The sequence below is a fragment of the Oncorhynchus clarkii genome, chromosome 25 (assembly GCF_045791955.1).
Source record: "Oncorhynchus clarkii lewisi isolate Uvic-CL-2024 chromosome 25, UVic_Ocla_1.0, whole genome shotgun sequence".
NCBI classification, from domain to species: domain Eukaryota; kingdom Metazoa; phylum Chordata; class Actinopteri; order Salmoniformes; family Salmonidae; genus Oncorhynchus; species Oncorhynchus clarkii.
The window spans coordinates 21,868,212-21,889,041 of record NC_092171.1 but is presented as its reverse complement, the minus strand read 5'-3'; the positions used below and the strand labels follow the sequence as shown (position 1 = coordinate 21,889,041).

At 43.2% G+C, this 20,830-nt stretch overlaps 1 protein-coding gene across 1 annotated transcript; it reads right to left on the bottom strand.

Annotated features, from left to right (window-relative positions):
* Positions 1–1,406: 1,406 nt before the first annotated feature.
* Positions 1,407–20,494, bottom strand: LOC139383802 (leucine rich repeat containing 9). Its single transcript, XM_071128372.1, has 32 exons — positions 20,438–20,494; positions 20,125–20,343; positions 19,749–19,889; positions 19,577–19,640; positions 19,415–19,485; positions 18,462–18,644; positions 17,853–18,008; positions 17,545–17,753; positions 13,671–13,802; positions 13,266–13,445; positions 12,925–13,042; positions 12,695–12,830; positions 12,376–12,516; positions 12,118–12,242; positions 11,812–12,000; positions 11,564–11,683; positions 11,260–11,451; positions 11,032–11,157; positions 10,717–10,857; positions 10,387–10,564; positions 9,965–10,185; positions 9,695–9,817; positions 9,464–9,594; positions 9,218–9,326; positions 8,918–9,057; positions 8,272–8,408; positions 5,777–5,994; positions 4,919–4,987; positions 3,703–3,840; positions 2,610–2,793; positions 2,160–2,319; positions 1,407–2,023 (listed from the first exon to the last, which is right to left on the bottom strand). The coding sequence occupies exons 1-32, from the start codon at positions 20,492–20,494 to the stop codon at positions 1,984–1,986; spliced, it is 4,548 nt and encodes a 1,515-aa protein (XP_070984473.1). The 3' UTR covers positions 1,407–1,983.
* Positions 20,495–20,830: the final 336 nt, after the last annotated feature.

Here is a 20,830-nt window from a genome sequence, read left to right as displayed (position 1 = left end):
TCATCAGATCAGAGGACATTTCTCCAAAAAGTACGATCTTTGTCTCCATATGCAGTTGCAAACTGTAGTCTGGCTTTTTTATGGCAGTTTTGGAGCAGTGGCTTCTACCTTGCTGAGCGGCCTTTCAGGTTGTGTGAATATAGGACTTGTTTTACTGTGGATATAGATACTTTTGTACCCGTTTCCTCCAGCATCTTCACAAGGTCCTTTGCTGTTGTTCTGGGATTGATTTACACTTTTCACAACAAAGTATGTTCATCTCTAGGAGACAGAATGCGTCTCCTTCCTGAGCGGTATGACGGCTGCTTGGTCCCATGGTGTTTATACTTGTGTACTATTGTTTGTACAGATGAACATGGTACCTTCAGGCATTTGGAAATTTCTGGATGAACCAGACTTGTGGAGGTCTACAATTTATTTTTTGAGGTCTGACTGATTTCTTTTGATTTTCCCTTGTCAAGCAAAGAGGCACTGAGTTTGAAGGTAGGCCTTGAAATACATCCACGGGTACACCTCCAATTGACTCAAATGATGTCAATTAGCCTATCAGAAGCTTCTAAAGCCATGACTTCATTTTCTGGAATTTTCCAAGCTGTTTAAAGGCAGTCAACTTAGTGTATGTAAACTTCTGACCCACTGGAAATGTGATACAGTGAATTATAAGTGAAATAATCTGTCTGTAAACAATTGTTGGAAAAATTACTTGTGTCATGCACAAAGTAGATGTCCTAACCGACTTGCCAAAACTATAGTTTGTTAACAAAAAATGTGTGTAGTGGTTGAAAAACAAGTTTTAATGACTCCAAACTAAGTGTATGTAAACTTCCAACTTCAACTGCACATGTAGCTCTTTTCAAGTATCATCAGCTCACTGGCCCTGAACGTGTTTGTGAAAATGAAAAGAAAAAAACGTAAAGTATCGACATCACATATATTTTGACAAAGCATACAGCAGTTCATGTTTCACATTATATGTCACAAAAGTAAATATACTGAACAAAAATGTTAATGCAACATGCAACAATTTCAAAGATTCTACTGACTTACTGTTCATATGAGGAAATCAGTTAATTGAAATACATTCATTATGCCCTAATCTTTCAACCTTTCTTTCATGACTGGGAATTGGTCACAGAAACCTTAAAAAAAAAAATGGGTCTCACAATGGGCCTCAGGATCTTGCTATCGATTAAATGCAATTGTGTTTGTTGTCCGTAGCTTAAGACTGCCCATACCATAACCCCACCATGCGGCACTATGTTCACAACGTTGATATCAGCAAACCGCTCACACGATGCCATACACGTGGTTTGTGGTTGTGAGGCCTGTTGAAAGTACTGCCAAATTCTCGAAAATAACATTGGAGGTGGCTTATGGTAGAGAAATAAACATTAAATTATCTGGCAACAGCTCTGGTGGACATTCCTGCAGTCAGCTTGCCAATTGCACGCTCCCTAGAAACTTGAGACATCTGTGGCATTGTGTTGTGTGACAAAACTACACATTTTAGAGTGGCCTTTTATTGTCCCAAGCACAAGGTGCACTTGTGTAATGATCATGCTGTTTAATCAGCTTCTTGATATGCCACACCTGTCAGGTGGATGGATTATCTTGGCAAAGGACAAATGCTCACCAACAGGGATGTAAACAAATTTGTGCACAACATTTGAGAGAAACAAGCTTTTTGTGCATATGGAACATTACAGCTCATGAAACATGGGACCAACACTTTACATGTTGAGTTTATATTTTTGTTCAGTGTACATTTATAAACAGACAAACTAAAGGAAAGGGGGTTATCCGCAGTTCACTAATCTACAGTCTATGGACCGGAAGTGAACCCGAATTCAGCTGAACAATACTTCCCACTCTTACTCTGCATGTGTGCAATGACACACACAGGAGTATCAGGATCTTCCCATTTCTCTACTTCCTCATGCCCACAGTAGTGTCTCCCATTCCTCTGCCCAAACCCCTGGGGTGCTACATGGGTGGGGGTTTAGGAGCACCACCACTCTGGTATCTGTAAAAGAAACACAAGCATTCAGGTAGGGTTTTATACAGTGTATCCTCCGCTCTAGAAGACGGACATCTGACCTCAAGACCAAACTAGGTTTACTCACTACAACCCAAGGGTCTGAGTTTAGGGCTTTACCCACCTGCTGTCCTGCTCGAGGTTGGTAATCAGGACCCTGTACCCGTTAGGAAGGAGGCCGGTGGATGGCAGGGTACTTGCCATTCCTCTGATCTGCCTAAAGGTCATCTCTGCCTGGGCACTGCGGGCGTGGTGGGCAGCGCTGCTGTGTTTTTGCTTCTTGTCTGAGATGGGAATTAACACAGTTGTGTGGATAAAGTGGTATCTCTGACCCTAATGAGTGTATAACCGAGCCTGAGTCCCATAGCATAGCCAAAAAGAGAAAGAGAAAGACGTATGCTCTCTGTGTTGGTTAACAGCTCTGCCCATCATGGAGGTGAATGATACATGTGTGTTCCCCATAACCAGACACTTAGATTCTAATGTTGGTATTTCATTAATATTGATGAGGATATAATGATGTACTGTGCAGATGTGCCGTGTGTGTGACATATACGAGGGAGTGCTAACTAACGTTTGGGCGTGTCATGGGGCAGTGCTTCATCCAAGTTGCAGGGCATCAGGATCTCATGACCCAGGAAGTGCTGCAGCTGCAGTCCTCCACTCAGACTGGTCCCCCGCAGAGGGGCAGTCCGGGACATGAGGGGAAGCAGGCCAGGCAGGTTCATATCCATGCCGGATCCATGAGGCATTGGGCACTGTGGGGAGAAAGGGAGAGACAGTGAATACCACAAAAGGGGATATACAGCCTACATAAAGCTACTTTGAGTCAGGTGATATTAATGGGTGTCCATAATAAGTGCACCTGGGGACACGTTAGCAACACTGTCTCAACTCTCTGACCTCACTAATTAATATGTCCTGCATTGGCTCCCATCTATGCTTCCTGCCTCACTACACCCTCCATAGCTAGTCTCTGCTACACCCATGTTACAGTATGGATGGCCAAATTTCTATTGTCTTTTATCACGTGTAAAAATCTAATTAGAGAATGATAATGATCACTCAATAATAATAACTGTTGAATGAAAACAAAAAAAGAGCTGGGTGAGAGCAGGCATAAGCCTGAAATGAAAGGGATGGGGGTCAAGAGCAGGAAGAGGGTTTTGAATTTATGTTTTTAATGAGAGAACCCAGAATCCCCCTCTCTCTCTCGCTCCCAAATACTCTCTTAACGAGCACAGGGGGCCGGGTTGACCCAGCTAATAGGGGGGCAAATCCATTGGTGCATTATCGGCCGTGCACATTTCATCTAATCAGCAGGATGAACTGAGCTGGCTTAGGCTGCTTTTAATTCAGCACTGGAGGAGCATTACTGCCCCCATCTCTTGTTATGTGCAGATCAAATCAGGGAGACAAACTGGAAGTTTGATCCTTGTTTTTTGGTAGTTGCTGTTTGGTTGTTGTTTTTCTGTACGCTGTTTGAGTTCAAGTTGCATTGCAGTTGACATGATATGGCCAGTTATCTGGCCTTTAACAGAAATTAGGCCTTTGTGGCTTTTTAGGTCAGTCTCATAAGGGCATGGAGATAGCTGCAGTGGTCGCAGGAGAAGATGCAGGTAAGAAGACAAAGCTCTTACCAACCAGGTGATACACAAAGGCAGTACAATAACTCTCACCTGGACCTCTGTGCAGAGTAGCTCAGCCCTGGTCCTCTCCTCCAGGGTGACCATCACCCCATCCAGAACCTGCAGTCTGGAGAGGCGTAGTACCACTGCCGGCCTATGGAGGGATCGCCGGGCCACCTGGGACAACAGAAAACATTTACTCATGTAGGACCTCGGAGTGAAGGCTGCAAGGCTGTCCTGTAAGGACTAAACTGGCATGGGTCTGTTTGTGAGTCCAACAGTTCTCTGAAATCACCACCCTCAGAGACCACACTCTCATCATCTCCTATGCCGGCCCCACTAGCCCTACCCTTCTCCCCGGTCCAGCTGATGGAACCCTCTGCTCCCCCTTCACAGGGGACAAAGCCATCCTCTCCGGTCAGAGCCCTGTCAGTCCATACAGGAGGGAAAACTGAACAGAAGAGAAGGAGAAGAGAGGAGAGATGGTCTGGCCAGGGCACATGGGTGCAGCAGTGATTTCATGCGGCTGACAGCAGGAGGTATTGTCTCTGGAGCGGCTGCTGACTCTCCACCCTGGCAGGATTAAGCCCCATGGGGGAAGGGATGGGACGGGGGGATGGGGGCTGTGGGGTAAACAGGCTGGCCCAGCTGAGAAGGCCTCCATGGATGGCAAGCCCTCTGCACTGGGCAATAAGAGCTCTGATCCATGGGCTCCAGATGGGTGCTGAACCCAGGCCAATAGTGTCTGATAACGGCCCTGCGATTTGGTCAGCGGATTTGTCTCTGATGCAGGCCAGTTTGAGGCACAGCAGATGGTCCATCATGTAATCACTTAATTTATAACTATAGAGTTGCACTGAGTGTGTGTTTTGTAAAAGTTAATCTGTGAGCTTGTGTGTGAGAATTTGGGTGAGCGTGTAAATGAGGTGGTGTGTGTGTGTGTGTGTGTGTGTGAGAGAGAGTCTGTGTCTCAGCACACATATTTGAAGTGTCCTCTGGCCTCTAAATAAGAGCAGCCATGTTTGGTCTCTTGGATTTCCATTGCGCACAGAACTCAGGGGCTTTTCAGACAAAATGAACACACACTGAAATGCAAGTGAAGGAGACCCATAATGGGCATAATTTGACAATTTTCATACTGTCATGGGGGTAATACAATTCACTTAGCCCTTGCTTGATTGTAGTAATTGTAGCTTCCGGTAGACATACAAGGTTGTAACCGACATTGGTAAAAAACAAACAAATATATACTCACAGGATTCCCTACAACTGACAGCTCAATCAGGGAGGGAAGGACTTCTAGCTTGTCCAGCTCTGAGATGTCCTACAGGGAATAGAAAGGAGAGATAAGAGATATTATACTGTCTGTCCTACTCACTTCATAGCAGCATGAATTTAACCCCTCCCCAATCCATTAGGGCCAAACCTCATCCACATTTTGAAGCTGTGAGAGAGGAGCGGGGCAGCTCATGGGAGAGATTACATGTGTGATCTTTCATTAATCTCATGAGAGTTTAGGTATGCAAAAAGGGGAGCGGGGGCGTCTCTCTCCACCACGGAACGTGACTGAGCGGGGCTATGACTCACACAGACCTCCATTAATTGAAAACATGAAAAGATTAAGGAAGAAAAATAAGCAATTGGAGAATTTTTTTTGAGACAAAGCACAAATCACCCGCCTGGGGTGAGAATGAGATGTAGGCTGAGACACTGATTACACGTTGCCTTGATTGTTCCTCTCTGTCCTCATATGTATAACCCTGACCTTCAGTCAATGTCGATTCTCCTTAATACTAGCTACTCCCACACACACGCCACAGCGGGGTGGTAATGATCTATAATTATGGGACTATATTTTCACCCCCTAGAATACACTGTAGATCAAAATGAAACACATTTTAGATGCCAAATGCTTTGCACATGATGAGTGCATCACCATAATTCAGTAACTGCTGTACAGGGAGTTTGACTTTGAACTTGGTGGACATTTCCACACTGTGAATGAATCAATTCCTCATTACAGTATATGAATGCATATGAAAGGCTCAGTATTGCCAGAAAGGACAATAACTTGCAGTTGCAGGACACTGGAGGACTGCTGGAGGAGGGGTACCTGTAGTTTGTTCATGCCCAGGAACAGCCTCCTCAGCTCGGTAAGGGGTTGGAGGTGGTTAAGTTCCCGTAGGCGGTTCTCTGCCAGGTGCAGCTCCAGCAGAAAAGCCTGACCAAAAAAGGAGTTCTCCCCCAGGGCCTTGATCCGGTTCCGGTCCAAGACCAGCTCCCGGAGCTGATGCAGACCCTCCAAGCCCTCCACCTGGCTGATCTCATTACCTGAGAGGAGAAGGTAAGATATTAAATCAGTAGGTAATTACATGACTACAGCTACCCCTGTTACCAATATGATTTGACCGGGCGGCATCATTGCAAATGACAACACTGTGAATTTCAATCATTAACTCTGAAATTCACTCAGACACTTAAAGGGGAAATCTGCAGTTGAAACAACAACAGAGCGAACACCCCACCACTGTTTTTGGTAAACTGCTGAAGGATGGGGCTTGAGCAATGTAACCACTCTCTAATTCATAGACAGAGCTATCGATAGGACTGACCATCCATGCGATTAAAATAATAGTTTTAACCATATTTTGGGGCTATACAGTGTGTGTTTACAATTACATCGTTTACAAACAATGGAATAAAACAAGCTTATATTTTGGGTTCTGATAGGTAACGACAGTTGAACAAAGCTAATGAGGCATTTATAAGTTACACAGTGGGGGAAAAAAGTATTTAGTCAGCCACCAATTGTGCAAGTTCTCCCACTTAAAAAGATGAGAGGCCTGTAATTTTCATCATAGGTACACTTCAACTATGACAGACAAAATGAGAAGAAAAAAAATCCAGAAAATCACAAGTCTTCACACACTGTTGCTGGTATTTTGGCCCATTCCTCCATGCAGATCTCCTCTAGAGCAGTGATGTTTTGGGGCTGTTGCTGGGTAACACAAACTTTCAACTCCCTCCAAAGATTTTCTATGGGGTTGAGATCTGGAGACTGGCTAGGCCACTCCAGGACCTTGAAATGCTTCTTCCGAAGCCACTCCTTCGTTGCCCGGGCGGTGTGTTTGGGATCATTGTCATGCTGAAAGACCCAGCCACGTTTCATCTTCAATGCCCTTGCTGATGGAAGGAGGTTTTCACTCAAAATCTCACGATACATGGCCCCATTCATTCTTTCCTTTACACGGATCAGTCGTCCTGGTCCCTTTGCAGAAAAACAGCCCCAAAGCATAATGTTTCCACCCCCATGCTTCACAGTAGGTATGGTGTTCTTTGGATGCAACTCAGCATTCTTTGTCGTCCAAACACGACGAGTTGAGTTTTTATAAAAAAGTTATATTTTGGTTTCATCTGACCATATGACATTCTCCCAATCTTCTTCTGGATCATCCAAATGCTCTCTAGCAAACTTCAGACGGGCCTGGACATGTACTGGCTTAAGCAAGGGTACACGTCTGGCACTGCAGGATTTGAGTCCCTGGCGGCGTAGTGTGTTACTGATGGTAGGCTTTGTTACTTTGGTCCCAGCTCTCTGCAGGTCATTCACTAGGTCCCCCCGTGTGGTTCTGGGATTTTTGCTCACCGTTCTTGTGATCATTTTGACCCCACAGGGTGAGATCTTGCGTGGAGCCCCAGATCGAGGGAGATTATCAGTGGTCTTGTATGTCTTCCATTTCCTAATAATTGCTCCCACAGTAGATTTCTTCAAACCAAGCTGCTTACCAGTCTTCCCAGCCTGGTGCAGGTCTACAATTTTGTTTCTGGTGTCCTTTGACAGCTCTTTGGTCTTGGCCATAGTGGAGTTTGGAGTGTGACTGTTTGAGGTTGTGGACAGGTGTCTTTTATACTGATAACAAGTTCAAACAGGTGCCATTAATACAGGTAACGAGTGGAGGACAGAGGAGCAACTTAAAGAAGAAGTTACAGGTCTGTGAGAGCCAGAAATCTTGCTTGTTTGTAGGTGACCAAATACTTATTTTCCACCATAATTTGCAAATAAATTCATTAAAAATCCTACAATGTGATTTTCTGGATTTTTTTTCTCATGTTGTCTGTCATGGTTGAAGTGTACCCATGATGAAAATTACAGGCCTCATCTTTTTAAGTGGGAGAACTTGCACAATTGGTGGCTGACTAAATACTTTTTTGCCCCACTGTATATCTATAATTGAAAAGTACAAAAATGTATGTAGCAACTACAGAATGCCATTTTAAAGAGGAACTGGAAAAGGTGCATCTCCTGCCCTGAATCCGTGTGTATAGTGAGTGTGGTCTGTGCTGTGTACAAAGCTGTCTTGACAGGATTATAAACAAACACCCAGGGTGGGATTAGGATCAGACAGTCACTCAACTGAAGAAAACAATAATCAAATGCAAACAATGGCAGACAGAAAAAGGCACTGTTTTGCTGTGACTCATTGCCATGCCCATTTCGTTCCTATTCTTGTTGCACCATCTCCACCTGGGCAAGTCTGAGAGAGCCTCGTCTGTTACTGAGCTGTACTTTTCATCAGCTTTGAAACCTGAAGGAAGCTGTTACTGTACCTTGGAGGAAGAGTGCTTTGAGATTTGTGAGCCTGCTGAGCTGCAGATTGGCCATATTTGAGATGCCATTGTGGCTCAAATGCAGCACCTCCAGGCTGCTCATTAGTGGCTCTAGGCTGTCCACAGGACCCACTTCCCTGAAAGAGAGGGAAAGAATGGGCACTCTGAGCTTTAGCTGCCACTCTGACTGAATGCACTGCAACTTCTCTCCCCAGTGCCTCATTTAGAAGGCCAGACCTCAGGTGCACAGCAACTCAAGGCAAACCACACAAAAGCCTGACCCCCCCCCCAACCCCTTCACATTTTAAACCTTTTACTTTGTGTAAACTCTCCTCTGGTCTTTTTCAATAGTATCAGTGAAAAGGGAGATTTGTGCTTTTCCGAGAGCAGCTAACAGAAGCCTAAAATCTTTGTCACTTCAACAGCTTCGTGCTGCCTCCAAGTGGCTGAAAGTAGAAAAATATACTCTAGTCTATTGCAACAAAGACATGAAATGAGTCCTTTGCCAACCACACAGTATACTGAGAAGACAGAAATGTTTAAATCTATTCATGAATTGTACATTTACACCTCACAAACTAGGTTTAAAAGTAATACATTTCAATGCCATGTTCAAATATTATACTTTTATCTGTACTGCTGGTACCTGCTGCCTTTTGATGAGCCCTGCTGGCCATAGCCACTGGAGTTCACCTTGTGATAGAGAATCTGTCTGTTAGTCAGGGGGGCCTGGGCCTTCTGCCTGGGCAGGATGGATTCTATGTGGTTATAGTTCAAACATAGTGCCTACATGGAAGAAAATAAAAAAATGTTTATTTTTTTATTGTTGATGGTTTTAAAAAAACCTGACAGTGCAACTTATAAATGTAAAATATATGGCACAGATTACATTTTAGAATGGTCGGAAAAGTTTGGCCGGTTGGTAACAATAATTTGGCAGGCCCACCTTGATGTTGGGCAGGTAGACAAGGCCACTGAAGGAGGTGAGGTTGTTGTGCTCCAGGTTGACACTGCGCATGTTGTGGAACAGGTCTGCTGGGGCCAGGTCCACCATACTGGGGAGAAAGGGCACAGTTTATACACACTCACTCTTTCTTTTACTGTCTCTTCTACTCATCTAAAAGGTGACTGAAATACTGTGATGAACTACTACACAGTAGTAGCTGAACTACAATACACTATGCTCAATGACCTGATAGCACTGGACTGCAGGTTGAGATCAACGACGTCAGAGTAGTTGGAGTGTCCCAGTTTCTCTGCCACCATGTCAGGGGTCAGGCGTCCACCAAACACATCCTTGGCGTTCTCACACTCCGTCATTTCCTGTGGATCACAATGACGTCACTTCTGTTTCATCTCAATTCAGCTCAATTTTATTTATCTCTAAAACGAATATCTCCATTTGATTATGACGTAAACATACCACTGCAACCCCATCCAGTGCCTTTAGAGAGGGTAGATGGAACACCACATAAATCCTGTAGCTTTCCAGTTTCTCCACTAAAGGATTACCATACAGATCCAGAATGATTAAGTTTGTCAAAGCCTAGAAAAAAATGTAAAAAACAAGGATCTTACTTTATTTTAATTTACACATTGACTATTAGTAACAGTGTATAAAAAACAGCTTTTATGTATCCTGTGGGTTGGTGTACAGTATGTGATCATGCTTGGCTGTGTGAGGTCAGCTCACCTTTAGGTGGTAGATGTCTCGTGTGGAGGTGATGATGTTGTTGCCTATGTACAGCTCGAATAGTGAGCGGGCCCTATGCACCCCGTTCAGGGAGCCAATGCAGTTGTTCTCCACAGACAAGAAGTGGAGGTTGGGCATCCGGTCCAGGACAGTGCCATCCAGACAGGACAGCTGGTTCCCATTCACACTGAGCTTAGTGAGCTGGTGCAGTTTGGACACACCTGAGAGGACAAAGATAGGGAGGGATATCTCATACATCTTTGATGGACATGATTCCCTTGTCAATACCAAATTGTTCTCTCTTCCTTGAATAGACCTAGTGCATTCTGAACCAAGAGTGCCAAGAGTTTTCTATTGTGTTAAAATATATATGACAACACTTAATAATTTGTCATGTGGTGACCATTGAGATTAGGACTGACCGTCGAGCCTAGAGATGCAGTTGTCGTTGAGGGACAGCTCCTCTAGATGCTGGCAGTTGTCCAGACCCTCCACTTTAGAGATGTTGTTGTCATTGAAGGAGGCCCAGCGCAGGTTGACCAGTTTGTCCAGGTTGGTGAGCCTGGAGAGCCTCTGGCTGTCAAGGTTAAGGGCTGTGATCTGCTCAGAGTTCAGAGGTCACTGTTAAGTAAACAGACTGCACTTGTACTCCAGATGAAGCACCAGGAGAGAACCCATAAACTACAAGCTGAAACGAGTACATCTTTATTGTTCCTGGACTCCAGTATTGTGTATATTAGTGTTTGTTTCACCTTGGTGGTCCAGCCTTGCTCTAGGTCTCCAGTGATGTCCCAGGGCGAGGGGCTGAGTTGATCCAGGAGCTGGGCTGCAGAGAGCAGGCTGAGACTGCGGGGACGCTCACTGTCCGTCCGGGAGTGGGCCAACAGAGATGCCTGTAGCCAGAGTGTGAATCAGACTGAGGAATTACTACTCTCAACACAGACGGTAGACCAAACTTTGTCATGCAGCATGTAACAGCAAAGGTAGCTCACTTACATTAAAGTATTCAACCTATCTGGCAAATCATGAACTAAGAAGAGAGAGTGATTCTCTTGTCTAACTCTTACCTGGCTGATTCTGGAGCCTGCAGCCATCTGAACAGCAGCGCCTGCCTCTTCCTCTGTCACCAGCATGTCATCCAGGTGTGTAAGGCTAATCAGACGTCCCAGAACCGTCATCCTTACCGCCTCGGGCTGGGACAAACACATCACTTTCATTAGCACAGTGTCTTATGGTCTTACTATATGACTAGACTAGACCAATGTTAAAGCTGGTGTTAGTGTGTGTGGTTTTACCCTATGCCAGGGGTTGTGGCGGGTGTCCAGTCTCAGCAGGGTGGGGGCATGTTTCCGGAGCACAGCCGTCTCCTCTCTAGCGCGGGTCAGCTGGTTCCAGCGCAGGTCCAGTTGATTGAGCCGCCCCAGCCCCCTCAGCCCCTCCAGGGTCAGCAGGTGGTTGTAGCTGGCGTCCACAAACTCCAAGTTGGGCTGGAGGAACACAGAGAAACATTAGGGAACCTATTTGCTGTATGTAGGACTCCAAGTTGAAAATGATTCATAAAGATTGGTCGACCTAAATGCCCCACCCGTCAGAACGCACCATGTGGGAGATGTCATCTAGTTGTGTAAACTCATTGAAGCTGATAGTCAGGCGGCGCAGGGCTGTCAGACGAGAGATCTCCTTCAGTTTACTCAGGCTGTTGCCATGGAGATTCAACACCTTTGACCAGGGAAGAAGAAAGATGAAAGTGGGGCACCAGCACAGTACAGAGAGGATATCAGTGCTAAACCTAGTGGGCTAAAGTACCATTATGTGTTAGTCCCTCACTCAGAGGCCTCAACCCTTACTGTAATCTGACTGAGGACGTTGGCCCTGGCTACATTGAGTAAAGTCTTCTCGTCCAGGCACAGCAGCTTGGGCCGCGGTTTGAGCATGGGCTCCATGTTTAGAGCCTCTTCGTCCAGGTTGATATCGTTGGGAGGGGGGTTGTCTGTGCCTCTGCTGCTGGGCTCTGGGAATGCAGGCTGGGCTCGGTCCTGAGAGGAGGGAACATCATAGTGGTGAGGACAAACGGTTGGTGAATATCAGCACTTGGTTGGTGGGTTTACAAAAATTGGAACATTGAAAGACAAACAGGGTATACTTTTTCCTACCTGCGTGATATACTCAAAGTCGATGAGGTACTCCGGCAGGACAAGCTCACGGTCAAATACAAACCACTGACTCTGTCTCAGACTGCAGTCACAGCCACTGTGGATATTGGAGGAGCAAGGCCTCTCTATTTGGATAAAAGTCTCAGGTTGGTCAACAATAAGATGGAATAGAAGAATGTTGACTTTTGCTGGTTGTTTCCACTCCACTGTCACCAGTAAAAAACGGGTTGTTCTGAAAAGTAACAGTTGTGACATTACCTCCATTTGTCTTATGGACCTGCTCTGGGCTCACATTGCGGTAAACAGAGTGAGCTTTGGGGTAGTTGAGGGCGTCCACTGAATCCCCTTCATGGATGGGGAAGCTGCGGCCCAGGAACACTTTGGACACTATGAGCTGACCTTGAAACAGGTGGAGAGTTTGAATAATTCCATTTCAGTTTCTCTGACACAGGTTCATTTAAAGCAAAAAAATATAATTTGTACATTTAAATTTTTGTCCTGATTTATATCCTCAAGGTTTCATTAGCAATACAAAGTCATTTAAGTGTGTGAAAGGATGAAATAGGACCATACAGACCATGTCTGAAAAGAAGAGGGTCTATGCTCTGCTTGGAGGTGCCTTGGTTGGCCTGTCGCTGTGTGTACTCAATCCTGGGGCTGTCCGTCACACTCAGGCTGTTAGACAAGGGTACAGCTCTCTCTCTGCCCAGGGCCTAACACAGACACAAGACACACGACAGTGTCAAGAACTAAAACAATGACACAATCTCAGGCATAGTGTACAGTCTGAATAAGCAATATGTGTACCTTATACATATCTGCTGTTTTAAAGCCGTCCTCTGGAATGTGAAACATCTCATTCTTCTCACTGGTTCTTTCAGGATCAGACACATAGAACAGGTACTCCAGCCAGCGTTTGTAATTCCTGCACAGATGGAACTGCAGTCAGACAAATGTAAATACTGTCAAAATATTTCAGGTTATGTGGTCTGTTATCAAAAAACATAAATGTTCAACTATTTCTGTGTAATATCAGACATAGACATAATACTGAGGAGCTGAGGTGAATATCATAGAGAAAAGGAACGCTGCGTGTAGAAGAAAGAGTTGCCATTTTAAGATTTAACAGTCTCATCATGGGAACTCACTGTGAGAACATTGTCGACTCTTCGCTGGCCAACAGGGTATGAAGCTTGTCCTCGAAACGAAGCCGCAGCGAACGGTTATGGATGCGGATGATACGGTTGATCTTGATGCCAGTGATGCCATGAGCCTTGTAGTCCCACGCACAGAACCGGGAGAGCAGGAGGTCATAACAGGAAGTGAACCTGTTGGGAGAGAGAAAACAGTGGACTCAATAGCTAAATGCTGCAAATCACCGACATAATCATCTACACAAATCACCAACACAAATGAGGTAAACTCAAGACAGATCAGTCCGCAGAAGACTTGGATGAAACATATCATGATCTAGTACTATATGATCACATAAGTAATTTCCCTGCAGGTACCCTGGCTAATGTCACTGTTATGTAAAAGGAGATCATTTGTACCAGGGGTCTGTGGAGCAGCCCTCTTCAAACCGAATATTCCCCACTGTCTCAAGCTCCATCAGCAGAAAGTAGACCATCATCTCGTTCCTTTTGGTGGCTTGGGCCAAGTCCCGCTGGTACCAGGACTCAATCCTGCAAAAACAAGATAAAAACAATCTCCTTTTCACGCTTCATAATCTTAGTGCCAATAGAAAGCTTACATATAAACAAGAATGCCAAATGAGACTGTATTGAGCCCTTCTAAAATCAAAGAAATTTAGAAATTCTCAGAATGGTACCGTTTTACAAAACAATTGCTATTTTGTGTTTTTTCATATTGTTTGTAAAAATTTTTGTACATAATGTTGATGCTACCGTCTCTTATAAAAAAAAAAAAGAGCTTCTGGATATCAGAACAGCGATTACTCACCTCGAACTGAACAAAGATTTTTTATTTAATGAGCTGACGCGAAGGATATAATGTTGCTCCCCGACAAGGCCCAAATCCCCGTCATTCGCATGAAGACAATAAGGAAATACAGGGGGCGGAGATGAGGGTGTCTAGTGAAAATTAGTCGGCGAGTGTGTAACCCGCATCTACCATCCGTTCTATTAGCCAACGTGCAATCACTGGAGAATAAACTGGATGAGCTCCATGCGAGACTATCCGACCAACGGAACATTAAAAACTGTAATATCTTATGTTTCACCGAGTCGTAGCTGAACTGTATAACGTACAGTTGGCTTGGTTTTCCGTGCATCGGCAGGACAGAGCAGCTACGTCTGGTATGACGAGGGGTGGGGGTGTGCGTCTATTTGTCAATAACAGCTGGTGCACAATGTCTAATATTAAGGTAGTCCCAAGGTATATGCTCGCCTGAGGTAGAGTACCTCATGATAAGCTGTAGACCGCACTATCTACCAATAGAGTTTTCATCTATATTTTTCATAGCCGTCTATCTACCACCACAAACCAACGCTGGTACTAAGACCGCTCTCAACAAGCTGTATAAAGCCATAAGCAAACAAGAAAATGCTCATACAGAAGAGGCGCTCCTAGTAGCCGGGGACTTTAATGCAGGGAAACTTAAATCCGTTTTACCTCATTTCTACCAGCATGTCACATGTGCAACAAGAGGAAAAAAACTCTAGACCACCTCTACTCCACACAATTCTATCCTCCTGATTCCTGCTTACAAGCAAAAATGAAAGTAGGAAATACCAGTGACTCGCTCAATACGGAAGTATTGAGTATTGCTTCAATATATCTACATCATTTTCCTTTCTCATGAAGCTATCTATTTTGTGAAGTGCACCAGACCCCCCTGCAGCAAAGTACTCCCACAACATGATGCTGCCACCCCCTTGCTTCACGGTTGGGATGGTGTTCTTCCCCCTTTTTTCTCCAAACATAACGATGGTCATTATGGCCAAACAGTTCTATTTTTGTTTCATCAGACCAGAGGACATTTCTCCAAAAAGTACGATCTTTGTCCCCATGTGCAGTTGCAAAACGTAGTCTGGCTTTTTAATGGCAGTTTTGGAGCAGTGGCTTCTTCCTTGCTGAGCGGCCTTTCAAGTTATGTTGACATAGGACTCATTTTACTGTGGATATAGATACTTTTGTACAGATTTCCTACAGCATCTTCACAAGGTCCTTTGCTGTTGTTCTGGCATTGATTTGCACTTTTTGCATCAAATTACGTTCATCTCTAGGAGACGAGACCTGAGCGGTATGACGGCTGCGTGGTCCCATGGTGTTTATACTTGCGTACTATTGTTTGTACAGATGAACGTGGTACCTTCAGGCGTTTGGAAATTGCTCCCAAGGATGAACCAGACTTGTGGAGGTCTACAATTTTTTTTTTAGGTCTTGGCTGATTTCTTTTGATTTTCCCATGATGTCAAGCAAAGAGGCACTGAGTTTGAAGGTAGGCCTTGAAATACATCCACAGGTACACCTCCAATTGACTCAAATGATGTCAATTAGCCTATCAGAATCTTCTAAAGCCATGACATCATTTTCTGGAAGTTTCCAAGCTGTTTAAAGGCACAGTCAACTTAGTGTATGTAAACTTCTGACTCGCTTGAATTGTGATACAGTGAATTATAAGTGAAATAATCTGTCTGTAAACTAATAAAAATAATCTGTCTGTTGGAAAAATTACTTGTGTCATGCACAAAGTAGATGTCCTAACCGATTTGCCAGAACTATAGTTTGTTAACAAGAAATTTGTGGAGTGGTTGGAAAACGAGATTGAATGACTCCAACCTAAGTGTATGTAAACTTCCGACTTCAACTGTATGCACCACTTTTCCATTTAATTTTTTTTATTTTTTAAACAAGTTATTTTTTTCATTTCACTTCACCAATTTTGACTATTTTGTGTATGTCCATTATATGAAATCCAAATATATCAATCAATTTAAATTACAGGTTGTAGTGCAGTAAAATAAGAAAAACGCCAATACTTTTGCAATGCACTGTATCTGGGACTGATACCAGTGTGGAAGAGCTGGTAACTTTTAAAGGACTTTGTGAATGATTACCTTGCCAATAGGACGATTGAATATTATTGTCTTGCAGACAATATTTTTTTTGTGTGAGTTTCCTCCAAATACATGATGTGGTAGGAATCGTGAGACATCATCATTACATCTGTTAATACGTAGTTTTAAAACAAAGTTATAAAAAATATGTCTTATTGTAACAGCAAGTAAAATATGCTCTTTGTGTTTTATAGAAATACAAGCTGTTTAATGTGAATGATTTTATGTTTACTGCTAATGTTTTTTATACTATCTATTTTTTCATGTTTTCTAAAAATTAATTTGAAGTATATTTCTTTTTAAAATGGTCTAGAGGAGTGTATGGATATTTAGAAGATAAATACACAACACAGAGGACTAAAGGTCAAGAGGACTAAAAGTCAATAGAGTACTAACGATCAATGGATCACGATGGATACATGTCACTCATTGCAAGGTTTTTTCTGTAAAAGGGGATTAATGATCAAGGGGTCAGAGACATGGGAGGAATTTCAGTCTGGAACTCATAGCTACATGGCAAGTTCTCATTGGTCCAAATTGTTTATACATTGAGCCTGAAATAGGATACTTGTTATTTGGCCATTGGCCAAGTTTGATTGCAAGGAATTCTAATTGGTCAACCACAAGCTAGGGTTGGGTTATAAATTACATCCTGTCTCCTTTGTTCTGTGGAGAGAATCACTGAGGAGAGAATCACTGAGGACAGTGAAGAATGAACATCTTATCTCTCGGCATAACATCTATGATTTGTCCTCTTTGAATAAACCTATTTTTCTCCCCCTGATTTGCTTTGGGGTCTGTGTTATTGAAGAGTAATATCAACTGCTAACAGCCCAGTACATCACTGGGGTTAAGCTTCCTGCCATCCAGGACCTTGGCGGTGTCAGAGGGAGGTCCAAAAAATTGACAAAGACTCCAGTCACCCAAGTCATAGGCTGTTCTCTCTACTACCGCTGAACAATTAATCAAATGGCCACCCGGACTATTTACATTGACCCCCCCATCCATGCATAGTGACTTTACCTCTACCTGCATGTACACATGATTTTGACTAACCTGTACCCCGCTCACTGACTCGGTACCGGTACCCTCTGTATATAGCCTCATTATTGTTATTTTATAGTGTTATTTATTATTATGATTTTTTTTACTTGAATTTATTTAATAAATATCTTCTTAACTCTATTTTCTTAAAACTGCATTGTTGGTTGAGGGCTTGTAAGTAAGCATTTTACGGTAAGGTCTACTATACCTGTTGTATTCGACGCATTTGACAAATATAATTTGATTTTAGATTTGAATCTCTCTTGGAGGTCTAATCCATTATTAATGTACATGAACTCACTCCTCCAGCTTCCTGTTCCAAAATTGCAACCTCTCCTTCAGGGTGTCCAGCTTGGAGAGGATCTTGTGTTCCAGGCCGGGGTCGCGGGTGATGTCAGCAAGGGTGTCACTGCGGTCCCCTGAGCCCTCACTCAGCGGTGACAGTCCATCCTCCCAGGTACGGGCCGACTTCCTGCACAGGGCCTGCACCTCCGACAGCTCACACTCCAGCTGCTCAAGACACCAACACAATAGTCATATTAAGCACCACTGTAAATGTATGACATATGCATCAAAAGTCCATTGTTGAGGGCATAGTGTTGTACGGACGTTTTTGAGGGCATAATTGAGAGCTCTGATGCGGTCCTCTGGCAGCTGTAAGAGATTCCTCTTGTTCTCCAGCAGATTGGCCTGGGTCTCTGCCAGGTTCCTCTGGGCTGTCCGCACACGCATGTTGTAGTACATCATCTTCTTAATCACAGTGGACTGGAATGAACAGATGTTACAATGTACTGTATGCAATGGAACCCCTTTATTTATACCATAGTTCATTAGACTGTAATTACAAGAAGAATTACAAGAAGATTAGAAAAAAAGCAACACCGGAAAAATACATAAATCATCAGAGTTCAGGGACGACTTATTAAACATATGCTTTAATCTCTCAGTAGTAGAGAGTATCAGACATTAAGATCCTATTAAATTACTAGAGGGGTTATGTCATAAACCCTTAAAGTTCCAGAATGGTGTGATAACGGCAAACATTTTGGTCAGGGAGAAATTCTACTTCTTTACCAAAATGGCTGATCTTTAATACTGTTATAAGATAATTAATGTCCATTCTAGTATTCTAATTGCTAATTCTATGCTATCACAGCCCTGGAGCCTGCACAGTGACAACAGTTACGAAAGCTGACCCTTGGGACTATTGACCTGTACCTCGGCAGCGTCCTTCAAATGCTTGCTGGAGACGTCGTAGGTGTCAAGCCGCTGGAGGCCTGGCATGTGGTAGAGCACGTGGGTGGCATAGTTACACAGCAGACATACTGGGGTGGGACTTGACTGGGGGTCCTTCAGTCCCAACACTCTCAGACAGGTCAATGGGGCCAGGAGGGTCAGCTCCTGTTACACAACACGATAACATGATGTTGATGCTTAAGAGGGACACGTTTAAAAACACTAAACTGAAGCATGCACAACCCTGATTGGCACTCAACCCCACTAATGGTTTTGATGCTGTATATCTGTGAGGAGGGAATCTCCTAAATGGATTACATTAACATAATTGATTGATGAGATGATTGGATTTCTACTTGTTTGCTGGTGGGGGGGGTTCTCTGAGGTTTCAGGGTAGATCATAGAGGACCAACTGTTCCTTCACACAAACTCAAGCCATACCTGACATTCTGTATACTGTATGTTGTAAGAATATTTTTTACACAATTTCATGCATAATTTTGTGGGAATCTCACTTTAACCCTGCATAGTTCAACTAAAGGAGAAATGTCATATCAAAATAGCAAAGATGGTAAGCTTCAGATGAATTGTGCAACAGTTAAAATCAGCAGATATTTCTGTACTGCTGTAGCAATAGGCCTTCGACATAGATAAAATACAGGGAATTGCTGTAATCAGCTCTTTCAAAACCAAAGAGACCGGGGAAATAGGAAACTATCGAGACTGACGGCCAATCAAAAATAATACCCAATCCTTTGTTGGGTGACTGAATTCTACATTGTTGACTAGAATAAAGGTTTGAATGAATTATCATATATAGAATCTACTCTAAATTAGGCAATCAAGATATTCGACTGAAAAGCAAGCCTGTAATTCACCATATGCAAAGGTGGTAGTCAGATATTAGATTGAGAAGGTGCAGATTTTTTTCTCACCTTAAAAGAGCAGATCTTGTTCCCAGATAAATTCAGATTTTCAATGCTGATATTAGGATCAAGACTGTGTCCTGTGAAACAGATTGAATAATTAGCATTATAAATACATCAAAGATGTCATCTGTCAAGTTTATAGCCATTGGAGATGAACCTTCAACTCACCTATCTTCTCAATGTTATTGTCAGCTAGATTCAGCTCTCTCAGCTTTTGAAGTCTGTTTAATCCCTTTAAACAGGTATGAAGAAAGGATGAGACATCTAAAAAAATGCAGATTTCAAGAAAGCCAATCTATACAGATGAGGTGCATTACATGACACAGAAATGCATCCATACCTCTATGTGAGTGATGAAGTTATTGTTAAGCCACAGCACCTGTAGATTGACAAGTGACTCCAAATTCTCAATCTTACTGATCTGATTGTCATAGAGGTACAGCTTCTGTAACTGATGGCAATTCTGAAGTCCAGAAATGTCCTACAATAATGAAAATAAATACCCCCCCCCCCCAAAAACAAATATTGTTGGTATTAAAGACAAAGATGCAAACCCTAGCTAGATACAGTTATTTTGCAGTCTACTCTGAATTGAGAAATCAAAGATGCTCAGTTTTGATGGTCAATATAATTCTGTTTTAGATACTCTTTAGATAAACTCTACACACATCTCCAAGATGTCAGCATGAAGGAATGAAGAGAAACCTGGATCTTACTGTCAGCTGGCATTCCACCACCCAGAACTCCCGAAGCAGGGGACAGGACTCAAGGCCCTTGATGTGACTGATACTCTGGCCTACCAATGTGAGCTGGCACAGCCTTGGAAAAAGGGAGAGGCCAACCATACGAGGATAACCTGAGAAGAACACCTCCAGGGCTGTGATGCTGCTACCTTCCTGGGGTATCTTCTCATAAGACACCCCATTGGCAATACACTGTTGAGGTACAAAAAAAGTGTCTCCACAAGCCAAACAGAAAATGAAACTAGTTTTAATCATAAGTATCTGGTTGACACAAAATTACACTCACCAGTTCTTTGACAACCTCCTCATCACCATTATGTCTTTGCTTTTCACTCTGTATCATGTTGTTCTGTGCTGAAATATAGGCAATTGTTAATCATGTCATGTATAGCTAAAATAAGGATCATTTCTAAACTTAACTGGTCTTGGTTCGGGGGCTTTAGGGGGTTGTCTGGGGTAATATTATCTATCAGTAAACAAGCATCTGAAAAAATTCATAAAATGTACCGTTAGCTAAAATTTGAGGACAGATAAGAGATAGAAAACATTTAATATAAGTACAAATAGCAAGAATACGTGATTTGTGTCACTCAATAATTAGTTTACTAGCTAGCTACGTTAGCTCTAGCTAAGCTAACTGTAACGTCAGCTAATGCAAATGTACTTACATTCGAAGTTG